Raw genomic sequence first — 12,087 nt, 5'->3', positions numbered from 1 at the left:
CCTGCCAAAGGCAAAGGTCCCAAGTTCCAGTTAATGTAACAGGAAATTTCATTTAGAGAGTTCACCATTCCATCTCAGAAATGAACAGTACAACTATTTAAGGAGATGACATCTCATAACAGCCAAATAATTGATCAGAGAGTGCAACTACAACAGGTTGGTATGTATGACACTCAAAAGGTTCAAGAAGAACATAAATGTGCATATGCACAACAAAAAACTAGAAATCACATGTTTTAGTGCCCATTGTAGACAAATCTCTATGTGGAAGATGATTTCCTGCAGGCTACCACAAGATCCTGGGGCACATGTGACATGAAGTCATTACACATACCCGGCATTCTGTTTTTGCATCTAAGTGTGTATTCACTAGTTTGTATTTCATCTGTGAAGTTGTGTGTTTCTGATCCAAGAAATTTTTTTTATTATAATTTGCCAGTACCAGTACATATGTAAAGGGTGATCAAAAAGTTTCTGTTCTGAGGCCATGCAGTCCATATTTGGTGTGTCAATCAGGCAAAATCATCTTGAGAATTGAGGCAATTAACCCACCAACACATCAGGTTGAAGATACCCATTTGGTGAAACATCATGTCCTGCTGCGTGAAGAAGTCTGTTATTGATTGCTGCATGTCCTCATCTGACAGGAATCATCAACCCTGCAAGGACTTTTTTAAGGGACTGAATGTGTAATACTATAATCACATGGGGAGAGGTCACAACTCTAGTCTAGGGCAGGTGGTCGAGTGTTTCCCACTTAAGTTGGTGTAACATCTGTATCACAACATTTGTGATACCCGGTAATGAGTTATCATGAAGCAGCGGCACCCCTTCTCACAGTTTTTCCAGGCATCTTGCCTTAATTACACATTGTAACTTCTCCAGCATTATGCAGTACCATAATACTTCCCAGTGATGGAGACACCAGGTTCTTTGAAATCAGTATAGATGAGTGAGGACTTCCAGCTCAATTAGCAACTTGTGTTGAATCATGCCAAGTATGGAACTTGATACATGATTCCACAATGATGATTTTTGATAGACATATTGCCCCATATACATTCTTCATTCTCCAGTGGATGTCTACCAGTGTTTATTCTTTGGAAGACAAAAAAGAATAACAACACATGGTACTGTTTGGACACAATTTGTAATAATGTTGGCACAGTTCACATTTTCACATTTACGGCACACATGTAAGAAGTGCTATGTCGAATATACACTGAAGCAGTGCCCTCAAATGGAAACTTTTTGATCACCCATCATGAAAGGTTTCATCAAAATGAATCTGTTCTTCTCTCTCCTCATTAAAAAATATTACTATTTTTTTTTTTGCACTGTAAAGTAGCTTTCACTACCCAGTCAATTACCTATAGTAAACAACATGATTTTAGATGTGAAGAAGTAGGTGAAATGTAGTGTTAAGAACTACACTTGATTACTGATTGGTAATGGAACCAACATATCTTGTGAGCACTTGAAATTATACCTTCCTGTAATCATTAGTTATCAAAACAATAAATAACATTTGTGATTTTTTTTTAAAAAAAAGAAACTTCAGTAATTTACACATTTTATTTGCACTATGTAACATTATTTACAGCAATGTAATTACATATGTTATATTTACAGAATGATCATATACACGGGGTTATGTTTTTCTCTTAAATACATCATCACTGCATTTCTACCATTAACAGAAATAAATAAATAAAGTTGATTCCTATCCTAATACCTCATTCACACCAGAATACTGATCTCCAGCCTTACACAACAGAGTCAGGAACATTAATCGTTACACTAATCAAACAGTACTTTCACCTATTACATGGCAAAGATCTGCTTTCAATACAAAAATATAGTAAAAATTTATTTTATGGCAATACTGATTTAGAGTCATGCTGCCTCTCTTTTCACAGAATATTCTGCACTTGTAGAAAACAGCTGTAGCAAGTATAACAGACTGTGAACCTATTGTATATAAAACTTACTCTATCAAATGTATGAACTTTAGATTTCAATTACTTTGATAATAACATAATTGGAATAATGCAGAAATTAGTTTCACTTTCTCTTTGTGGAAGATGGTTCAAGTTTAACAATTTAACAGTCATGTATTGGATGACATTATCACTTATTAAACCAAAAATATATTTATTTAAAGACTGATCAGTGGTGGCCATGATGTGTTTTGTCAATATAAATGCAAAATATATTAATTATACCTGATAAATTAATTGAAAAATGTTTCTTTTTATGAAACTGAAGCAGACAAATAGCTGTTTTTAGATCCCTGCATGAAATTCTAAAAAGGTAATTGTGTTGTTTCATTACAGGTCTTCCACATAGTGCTCAGCATAAGGTTTAATGTATGAAGAAATGAAGTTCTGTTTTCAGCAAGTAATGAAATATTACTTAACTTTTTAAGATGCTTAACACTTCAGTTCTGCAGCAGAAATAATATGTAAGGAGTAAATTTTTTATCATCTCACCACCCATAAGATACACAAGTAAATAACTAAACACATACTCTAAACTTCGTGTGTTATAAAATTCATGTTATTGAATTTTCATGACCATTTACTCTGAAATTTCCTTCAGTAATCACTGAATATAGTACATAGAAATTATTTCAGCAGTGTAGTCACTTATTCCTCACTGTTGTATCAGGTAACATGGAACTGAAACATGAGCCATTCAAGAGGAAAAATTACCTACAATAGTTGTTTTTAGACATGGATATAAATGGCCTGTGCAATGTAGCAATCTAACTTGTGACAAAAGAAGTGAAAGTAACAGATTATATCATATTGCTAACTCTTATCACACTAAAATTGAATTAAAGAGTTTGTATTGGCTAAAAGGCATTGAATTCTGTTTCAAAGCCACAACAGACATTTTGCCATAGAAAATAACCATATATTTGGTACACACTACTGATATCATTGCCATTTCACTTTTGTAGAGTTTTGTTTGCCTGTTATACATAAAAATCTGCACGCATTAGTCCATTATGTATCAAATAACAGTTCAGTAAAAAATAGAATCAGTCTTTAGCATGTATCCAATATATTCCTCCTCCTCATCTACATCATATAAGCCTCAGCAAGGATTGATGTAATTCTTTGTTTTTATTTATTTCTAATCTAGTGAAGTAAGACTTTTAGCATTTTTTCTTCTTCTGGGACTGCATAGAGATCCTCTATGTGTAATACTTACTGTGAAAGGTAACCTACACATATCATCAAAATATTTTCTCCAGTTTCAGCACTGAATTACAATAACAAACTGACACACAAAAATAAATAACAGTGACAGAAGAATGGGTTCTCAAACACAAATTCTGAAATTATCTTGCTTAAGGTGAGAACTACAATATTCAGCTATTTGACAATGTTTCTAAAGAATTTCTGCAACATTGTATATGACAGTATTTAATAAATTATGTAGCTTGGTAACACATTCCCAAATCACACTAATGCCTTACTTCTGTTCACTATCCAAAATTTTCAAAGTGATGGATGAAATAAGGCAATTTGCGACCTTTATTCACCTCTTCACAGGCAGCCATTATACTCTTTGTAAGAGGTCGAGGCCCACAACTGAATACTCCAATCTTACTTACCTGCAAACATAAAAAATACAAAAATTTATGATAATAATAATAACAATAATAATATCCTGCAGATTAATGATAATAATAAAGATACTATGCTTATCATGTGTTAAATAAAAGTATGTATGTATCAGGAATAGCAGAAAATACGATATTGAACCTTTTGGAACTCTGTATTAATAAGATGTGAATTTCTGTGTTGATGTATGTTAGTGTCATTCCTTAACACTACACTAAGTTTAATATTTATTAGTTGTCTCTTAAATTACTATGTTGGAATAACAATGGTAATAATAAAGATTCAAGGAAGTTTAAAATGTATTTCTATGAAACAGAGTTACTATCTAAAATATGTTTCAGAATTTATGTAAAACGAATAGAGGTATTATAAAGTAAAGATGTTGGTGTGATGTACTGTGAACTTCCTTTAGACATACAATAGGGAGTTCGAATATATGTAATACACACAATACTAAGTGGCAAATTTATTATTGTACTCACATAGCTATGCTTCTTCTGCACAAACTTGAGGAAAGATGACATGTCTGGTCGACCAAAATGATTTATAGCCTTCAGTCCTGTGAACATGCTCATTTTTGAGAGTCTCTGGAAGTGATTCTCACAAATATACTGTAAGAGATTTGTCACAACGTATTAGTGAGTATACAAAGAATGTAATAATAACTAACTATGTGTACTTTTAAATCTCCTGCTATGCCAGTATTTGTAAATATACAATAAAATTCAGATTTTATTACAATATACAGTAACAGTCCCACTACAAAATGATTGAGTAAAATCATCTCGGGCTTCCTACTGTTTCAATTTGTTTGAACTCCATTTTGCTTGGCTGTAAGCCTGAGATACTATGATACTTCTAAAACCTGCAGCTAATCCCTTCAATCTTGGTAAATTTTGTTACACAGTTTCAGCTAAAAATCTTGTCAACGTTTTCAGTGGCAATGAATGTCAGCTTATTATAGGTAAGTGATAACATGTAGACTTTTAAAGACCCTTAATTCTTTCTTACCAGCATTGTAGTCCTTAGGTCAAACTTGTGGAAGAATTGTGTAATGAAGATGTGTATCTCTAAAACATTTGTTACATCCTTCTTCTCAACATCTCGCAACACTTCAATGAACCATTCAAAATGTCGATGTGAAGGACAGATCCACAAGAAATATACCTGAAAAAAGTAAATAATTTGTTAATGTCTTCTTCAGACAGTTTGGAATTTTCAGTTATTTTGATTTGCACATTATGTTCTGTAAACCGATATAGAAGGGTAAATTTCAGGACTATGGAAGAAATCAAGTAATACATTAACAAAGGGCAAGAAACTCATAGAGATGTATACACTTTATTAATAACTAAACTATGGAAAATCCAGGATAGAATAACGGCAGTGTTATGGAAAGAATAGGTTGCTACTCAGCATATAGAGATGAAGCCCATTTACAGAGAGGCACAACAAAAATACTGCTACACATAAGAGCTTTTGGCCAAAAGGCCTTCTTCTAATGTAGAAAAAACACAAAAATTCATGCAAGGACAATTTTCTCTCTCTCTCACACACAAGACCACTGTATCTGACCACCGAGGCCTGTGTGAGTTTTCTACATCAGAAGAAGGTCTTTAGGCTGAAAGCTCACATGTATAGCAGTATTTTTGTTGTGCCTGTCTGTGACTTAACTTCTTCTGTTTATTGAGAACACTAATATTTACTAGCGCTATACTGCTCAACACTGTTTGTACTTATGCTAGTTAAATGTTACATGATAAGTTAGAAGAAAGTATACCACTTTGAAAAACCACTGCTGTTTCTTGCTGTGTTGTATTATAAGGGGCATTCAAAAAGAAACATGCCAGAGGCATAATTACAGAAACCAGTACCTGTATGTTAGAAGTATTGACCCTCGCTGTTGAGACACTTGTCCCACTGTTACACAAGGCAATGAATAGCTGTCTCATAAAATTCCTGGGGCTGCAATGTTAACCAGTTCCGCACACACAGCTGGACATTGTCATCTGAGGTGAATCATGTGCCCCTCAGAGCATTTTTAAGGGGACCAAAAATGATGTAATCACAGGGAGAGAGGTCTGGACTGAATGGAGGGAGGCCGAGAATCTTCCATTTGAATTTCTGCAGGAGTGCTGCGACTGTGTTGGCTGTATGAGGCTTTGCATTGTCATGGAGCAGAATGACCCCATGGGTGAGATTGCCTGGTCATTTTGATTTGATCACTTGGTGAAGGGTGGTCAAGGTTTGTGAGTAACATTGGGCATTCAATGTTGTCCCGTGCTGCAGGAAGTGAATCAGAAGTGAATCATTTTTGGTCCCCTTAAAAAGACTCTGAGGGGCAAACGATTCACCTCGCATGATGACATCCAGCTGTACGTGCGGAACTGGTTAACATTGCAATCCCGGGAATTTTATAAGATGACCGTTCACCGCCTTGTGTCACAGTGGGACAAGGGTCTCAACAGCCAGGGTCAGTATTTCTAACATGATTTCTGTAATTATGCCTCTGGCTCATTTCTTTTTGAACACCCCTTATAAATAGTTGTTTGCTTAAACACATAGATTCAAATTTTTATATTATCAGGCTATTACCTTTTTGCATGCAACACCAGAATATCTGTTGGTGGATGTACCAAAGACAAGGTCATTTAGAATAGATGCATATGGAGTTACTCCTATGCCACCTCCTACCATAACAGCCACTTCAAATTTATACCAATCTTGATTTCCACCTCCAAAAGGTCCCTCAAGACGAATCTGTAAAAACAGAAGCTGCAGTTTTTTACTAAAGTTTTGATTAAAAATAGACAGAATGTGTGCTGACAATAATGGACATTTGGCAAAATAACTTCTTAGCAAACATGTGCACCCAATACCCAGCCTCCCCCCCCCTCTCCACTCACACACAAAATAGCATACCATACTGTGAAAGGCTATGTAGGACAACATACAATGAACATATACATACCAGTGTAATGCATGGAAGATGATAATGACAATAAAGCTTCCAATGTATATTTTTCTTACATTCCCTTAAGAAATTAATTATGGTTATTAAAAATGAGAATGATAAAAATGGAAACTAATAATACTAATTTTTGCAACATATGCAAGTGTCAACAGTTATTCTCTTTTCCAATTATTACATTCTATCATAAGTGCACATCAACATCAAAATAATTTAGATGTGAGTGGGATATTTAATAGATTTCTTAACTTGTTTTTCAATTGTTTTGAACCTAGTTTTCTTGTAGGTCAAAACTAACACGAGTAAAAGGGATTTAGAGATTTCTGTGGTAAAGACAATACTGTAATCAGAGATTTAATAATAAATGAAGATTGAAATTGCATTATGAGCACTGTAGTTATTTAATATAAAAAATTATGAATGAAGTTAAAAATACACAAAAAAAGAAATTCAAAACCAAAATAATCAAAAAGTTGTGACCGTTTTCATATTGAGAGAGACATGAAATACTTACTGAATTCTATGGATTTTTCCAAAGTTACAAAATGAGGTCTCAAAATAACTCTTTCACCACAGGTGTTCTAGAGTTAGTCAGATAGATACAGAGAGATGGTAAACTGTTTCTGTAGAGTACATGAACAGGAAATGATCATATTTAATACATAGCTTATGTTATTTACCAGTGACATTTCCCACACATAACCAACATTTAGTAAGGCTGGATAGTGTCTTCACAAATTTTCAGAAAAGCTAATACTTAAAAATAAAGATTCCTGATATTCTAATTTTAGTAGTCTCTTGCTGTTCGTCTATTTCTATGTTTTGAGAGTCTCATACATATGCTTATTATGCTGGACGACAACTGTTCATTCATTCATTCATTCATTCACGTATTGTATTCTGCAGATCCCATCATGAAAGAGAATCCTCATGGATGTGAAACAGTCATATATACATTTTTTAAAAAAATGAGAGACTTAACCTGTATAGTGTATTAACAATAAAATATCGTTGTAGGCCCCTAGTGCTTAATGACATTCATACTTGTGCCAGACAAATTTAATCAACTAAATTAGAAAGGAAGCTGCTACTTTTGATAACGGCTTTTTAGTTATTTAGAGTGGTGTAGTATAGTTATGAGAGCAGACATTTAATATTAATTGTCACTGAATAGGACAGCGTATACTATAACAATGAAAACATGAACAGGATGAATCCAGCAACACTTATGAATGGATCACACAGGATATTTGACAGAGACAGAGTGAGTGATGCCTGTAACACAGATTCCATACCAATAATAGCCAGTGGACCAGAATTATTTCTCATACAAACTGAACAATAAGAGAAGGAGATAGCAACAGCAAAATGACTAAAATGGTGCAACAGACGATAACATCAGAAACATCAATGTAACAGCAGCCCAGCTGGCTCAGGCCTAAAATTTCTATAAATTTTTATTAAGTGGATGACACTGGTCCACATTTTGCAGTTACTAGAAGAATTGATAGAATGTAATCATGTTGCCTGGAAAGAAACAAAGGCACTGTAATAATATATATGTGACAAATATTCTAAATATGTACCGATCACCATCTAAATCTCTTGACAGACATTATCAGATGATAAGAAAGCTGTAGTAAAACTACAGGATGTCCCACTCAAACCTCTTTGATTTCAAAGAACCAGGAGGGGGGGGGGGGAGCCACAGTAGATATGACAATGAAAAAAGCACCACATTGTAGAGTGTCTCAAAGAATTTATTTATTTATCATCAATACACCTCTACATGTGAACCATTTGTAGCATGAAGAATATTGAGTCTATATTCAATATCTATGAGGAGGAATTGAATAGAATTGGGGAGAAGAGGAGTTTGTGGTGCAACTTGACAAGAAGAAGGGACCAGTTGGTAGGACATGTTCTGAGGCATCAAAGGATCACCAGTTTAGTATTGGAGGGCAGGGTGGAGGGTAAAAATCATAGAGGGAGACCAAGAGATGAATACACTAAGCAGATTCAGAAGGATGTTGGCTGCAGTAGGTACTGGGAGATGAAGAAGCTTGCACAGGATAGAGTACCATGGAGAGCAGCATAAAACCAGTCTCAGGACTGAAGACCACAACAACAACAATTCAATTTCTTGCCAAGTTCTTGGTAACATTTCCTCTGTTATTATTGCAATCGCATTAGTGATAAAATGTCACAATGTAGGAATATCATCCACTTTGGCCGCAGACACGTTGTCCTTCATGAATTTCCATATGAAGAAATCAAGTGGCGTAATGTCGGGTGAATGTGGTGGCCAGGCAACGAGTCCTCTGCGTCTGATCCAATGACTGGGAAATTTCCTATCTAGGAACTTGCTAACAGCTGTTGGTCAATGCAGTGGAGCTCCATCTTGTTGAGTTGCAAGTCTTGCATCTGAGGGTACCCAAACTGCTCCAACATGTCCAGACACACTGACCCATTCACTGTTTGTTCTGCAAAGAAGAACGGTCCAACAGTCCTGTTGTCCATTACCCTGCACCAGATGTTTAGTTTAGGGCTATCATGAACATGTTCAATGACAACATGCATATTTTGCGAAACCCAAATCCAAACATTATGCATATTATCGCTTCCTGATAGATGAAAGGTTGCCTCATCTGAGAATAAACATCTTTCCAGGAAGCTGGCATCCATATCAATACACTGCAGCATATCTGCAGCAAATGGTAGTCAGCATGGTTTGGCGTTCAGCGTCAGATGTTGCAGAATTTGCACTTTGTGAGCACACATACGAAGATGCTGGTGAACTACATGATGCAATGTTGATTGAGGTGCATCAAGTTGTCTAGATGCTTGATGAATTTACTTACGTGGGATTCTGAGAAACGTTTGATGTCCTCCACTATCTCTTCTGAAACTCCGTATTGTGCACCACCAGAATGTTTCAGAAAAATTCCTGTTGCCAGAAACTTCCTATACCATTTCTTAATTGTTTTTACATCAGGTGGATCACTTTCATACACACAGACACAAGTCACACCCATCTACAAGATGGGTAGTAGAAGTGATCCACAAAACTACCATCCAATATCCTCGACATTAATTTGTTGTAGAATCTTAGAACATATTCTGAGCTCAAATATAATGAGGTATCTTGAACAGAAAGACCTACTCAGTGCCAACCAGCATGGATTTTGAAAACATCAGTCATGTGAAACCCAACTCACACTTTTCTCCTATGACATACTCAAAGCTTTGGATCAAAGCAATCTGTTAGATGCAGTGTTTCTTGATTTCCAAAATGCATTTGACTCAGTACTGCACTTACACTTATTGTCAAAAGTACAATCATACAGGGTATCAAATGAAATTTGTGACTGAGTGGAGGGCTTTTTGGTAAGGAGTCAGAGCATGTTACCTTGGATGGAGAGTCATCAACAGATGTAACTTCAGGTTGCACCTGGGAAGTGCATTGGGACCCTTACTGTTCATGTTATATATTAATGACCTTACAGAAAATATTAATATTAAAATCAGGCTTTTTGAAGATGATGCAGTTATCTGTAATGAAGTACAATCTGAGATAGGCTGCATAAATATTCATTTGATCCTGATAAGATTTCAATGTGGTGCAGAGATTGGCAACTTGCTGTAAATGTTCAGAAATGCAAGATTTTGCACTTTACAAAATGAAAAAATGTAGTATCCTATGACTATAATACCTAAGAGTCACCAATGGATTCGGCATACAAATACCTGGGTGTAACACTTTGTAGGGATATGAAATGCAATGACCACATAGTTTCAGCCATGGGTAAAGCAGGTGGTAGACTGAAGTTTATTGATAGAATATTGGGGAAGTGCAATCAGTCTACAAAAGAGAATGTTTACAAATCACTCATGTGACCAGTTCCAGAATATTGCCCAAGTGCGGAGGACCCCTGTCAGATAGGATTAACAGGGGATATTGAAGGTATACAGAGAAGATCAGCATGAATGATCACAGGTTTCTTTACTCCATGGGAGAGAGTCACAGAAATACTGAAGGAACTGAAATGGCAGACTCTTGGAGCCAGACATAAACTATCCCAAGAAAGTCTATTAACAAAGTTTAAAAAACTGGCTTTAAATGATTATTGTAGGGATATACTACAATGCCTTAAGTATCACTCAAATAGGTGTCATGAGGATAAGATTAGAATAATTACTGCACAGACAGAGGAATTGAAACAATAAGTGTTCTTGTGCTCCATATGTGAATGGGACAAGAAGAAACCCTAATACCTGATACAATGGGACGTACCCTCTGCCAAGAACCTCACTGTGGTTTGCAGAGTGTACACGTAGATGTAGATGTAGAGTGGCACAATTGTTACCAAATCATCTCATCATTACTGTAGGTAAATAAGTTGTTGATGGTGGCTTTACATTTACTCAAAAACGTCAGAACACACACAGCTAGCATAAACAGTAACAAAATAGTGTAGTCAAATAATGATGGCTATTTTTATAATAATTAGATTATGATTTAGTTTTGTAACTTTACCTTAGGATGATCTTCTTCAGGGTTAAAGTTACAGGGGTCAAAGTAATTTCTTAGCTTCCAAGTCCATGGTCCTTGTGCTTTTATGTGGCAGGATAAAAAGTTTTCATGTGGAGCTGATGTTAATGTAAATGAATGGAATTCTTCTGGTTTGAAAGCAGTACAAGAGAGTCGGACCCATTGGCCAGACAAATATTTGAAATTTGGTGGCCTGTAAAACTTTAGTTTTATGACATCTGATGGCAGCAGCTCAGTCTCAATAATGTCAAGGGCCATATATTTTGTCCTCAGGCTAACAACCTGAAAAATAAAGTTTCCATACATAATGTGTTGCTTTAAGTTTTTTGAGTTTTCTTCATGTTATAAACTGTAACTTATACACCTACTCACAAAAATAGTTGAGTTGCAAGCTGTTTCAGAATGTTGGTAATTATATTGGAGTGTATGAACATCAAAATGTCTCCAGAATGAGATTTTCACTCTGCAGCGGAGTGTGCACTGATATGAAACTTCCTGGCAGATCAAAACTGTGTGCTGGACCAAGACTTGAACTCGGGACTTTTCCCTTTCTTGGGCAAGTGTTGTACTAGAGCAAGGCAAAGGTCCCAAGTTTGAGTCTTGGTCTGGCACACAGTTTTAAACTGCTAGGAAGTTTCAATCAAAATGTCACACTAGATTTTGTGAGGCAGAGTTAGATAGAGTGATACTTGGAAGGAGGAGCTGACAAACTGAATTTCTTTCAGGACATTTTGTCAAAAGAAGTAATAGTGCAAAACAAATTTATATTTCATTTAGTTGATCATTAAAACAGCTGTGCAAATGGAGGAAATGTGACTGATATACTGATATCATGAAATAATTTGCCACTGCACTGAAAAATACAGTTTAGCATGGTTTGCATTCAGCAATACATCTCTCTCAGTTGTAGTAGATATTCACAAACACTG

At 35.6% G+C, this 12,087-nt stretch overlaps 1 protein-coding gene across 1 annotated transcript in view; it reads right to left on the bottom strand.

The window, feature by feature from the left end:
- Positions 1-1,560: 1,560 nt before the first annotated feature.
- Positions 1,561-12,087, bottom strand: part of LOC126474174 (dual oxidase) — a 547,064-nt gene continuing 536,537 nt past the window's right edge. Inside the window, exons 18-22 of the mRNA XM_050101634.1 lie at positions 11,144-11,440; positions 6,231-6,395; positions 4,647-4,802; positions 4,118-4,246; positions 1,561-3,625 (exon numbers count right to left, since the gene is read on the bottom strand). Coding sequence (XP_049957591.1) covers positions 3,497-3,625; positions 4,118-4,246; positions 4,647-4,802; positions 6,231-6,395; positions 11,144-11,440 — 876 coding nt within the window. The 3' untranslated portion in view covers positions 1,561-3,496. The remainder of the gene's footprint in view (positions 3,626-4,117; positions 4,247-4,646; positions 4,803-6,230; positions 6,396-11,143; positions 11,441-12,087) is intronic.

The sequence above is a fragment of the Schistocerca serialis genome, chromosome 4 (assembly GCF_023864345.2).
Source record: "Schistocerca serialis cubense isolate TAMUIC-IGC-003099 chromosome 4, iqSchSeri2.2, whole genome shotgun sequence".
NCBI lineage: Eukaryota > Metazoa > Arthropoda > Insecta > Orthoptera > Acrididae > Schistocerca > Schistocerca serialis.
Note: the sequence above shows the minus strand (reverse complement) of the source record. Positions and strands in the feature narration are given on the sequence as shown.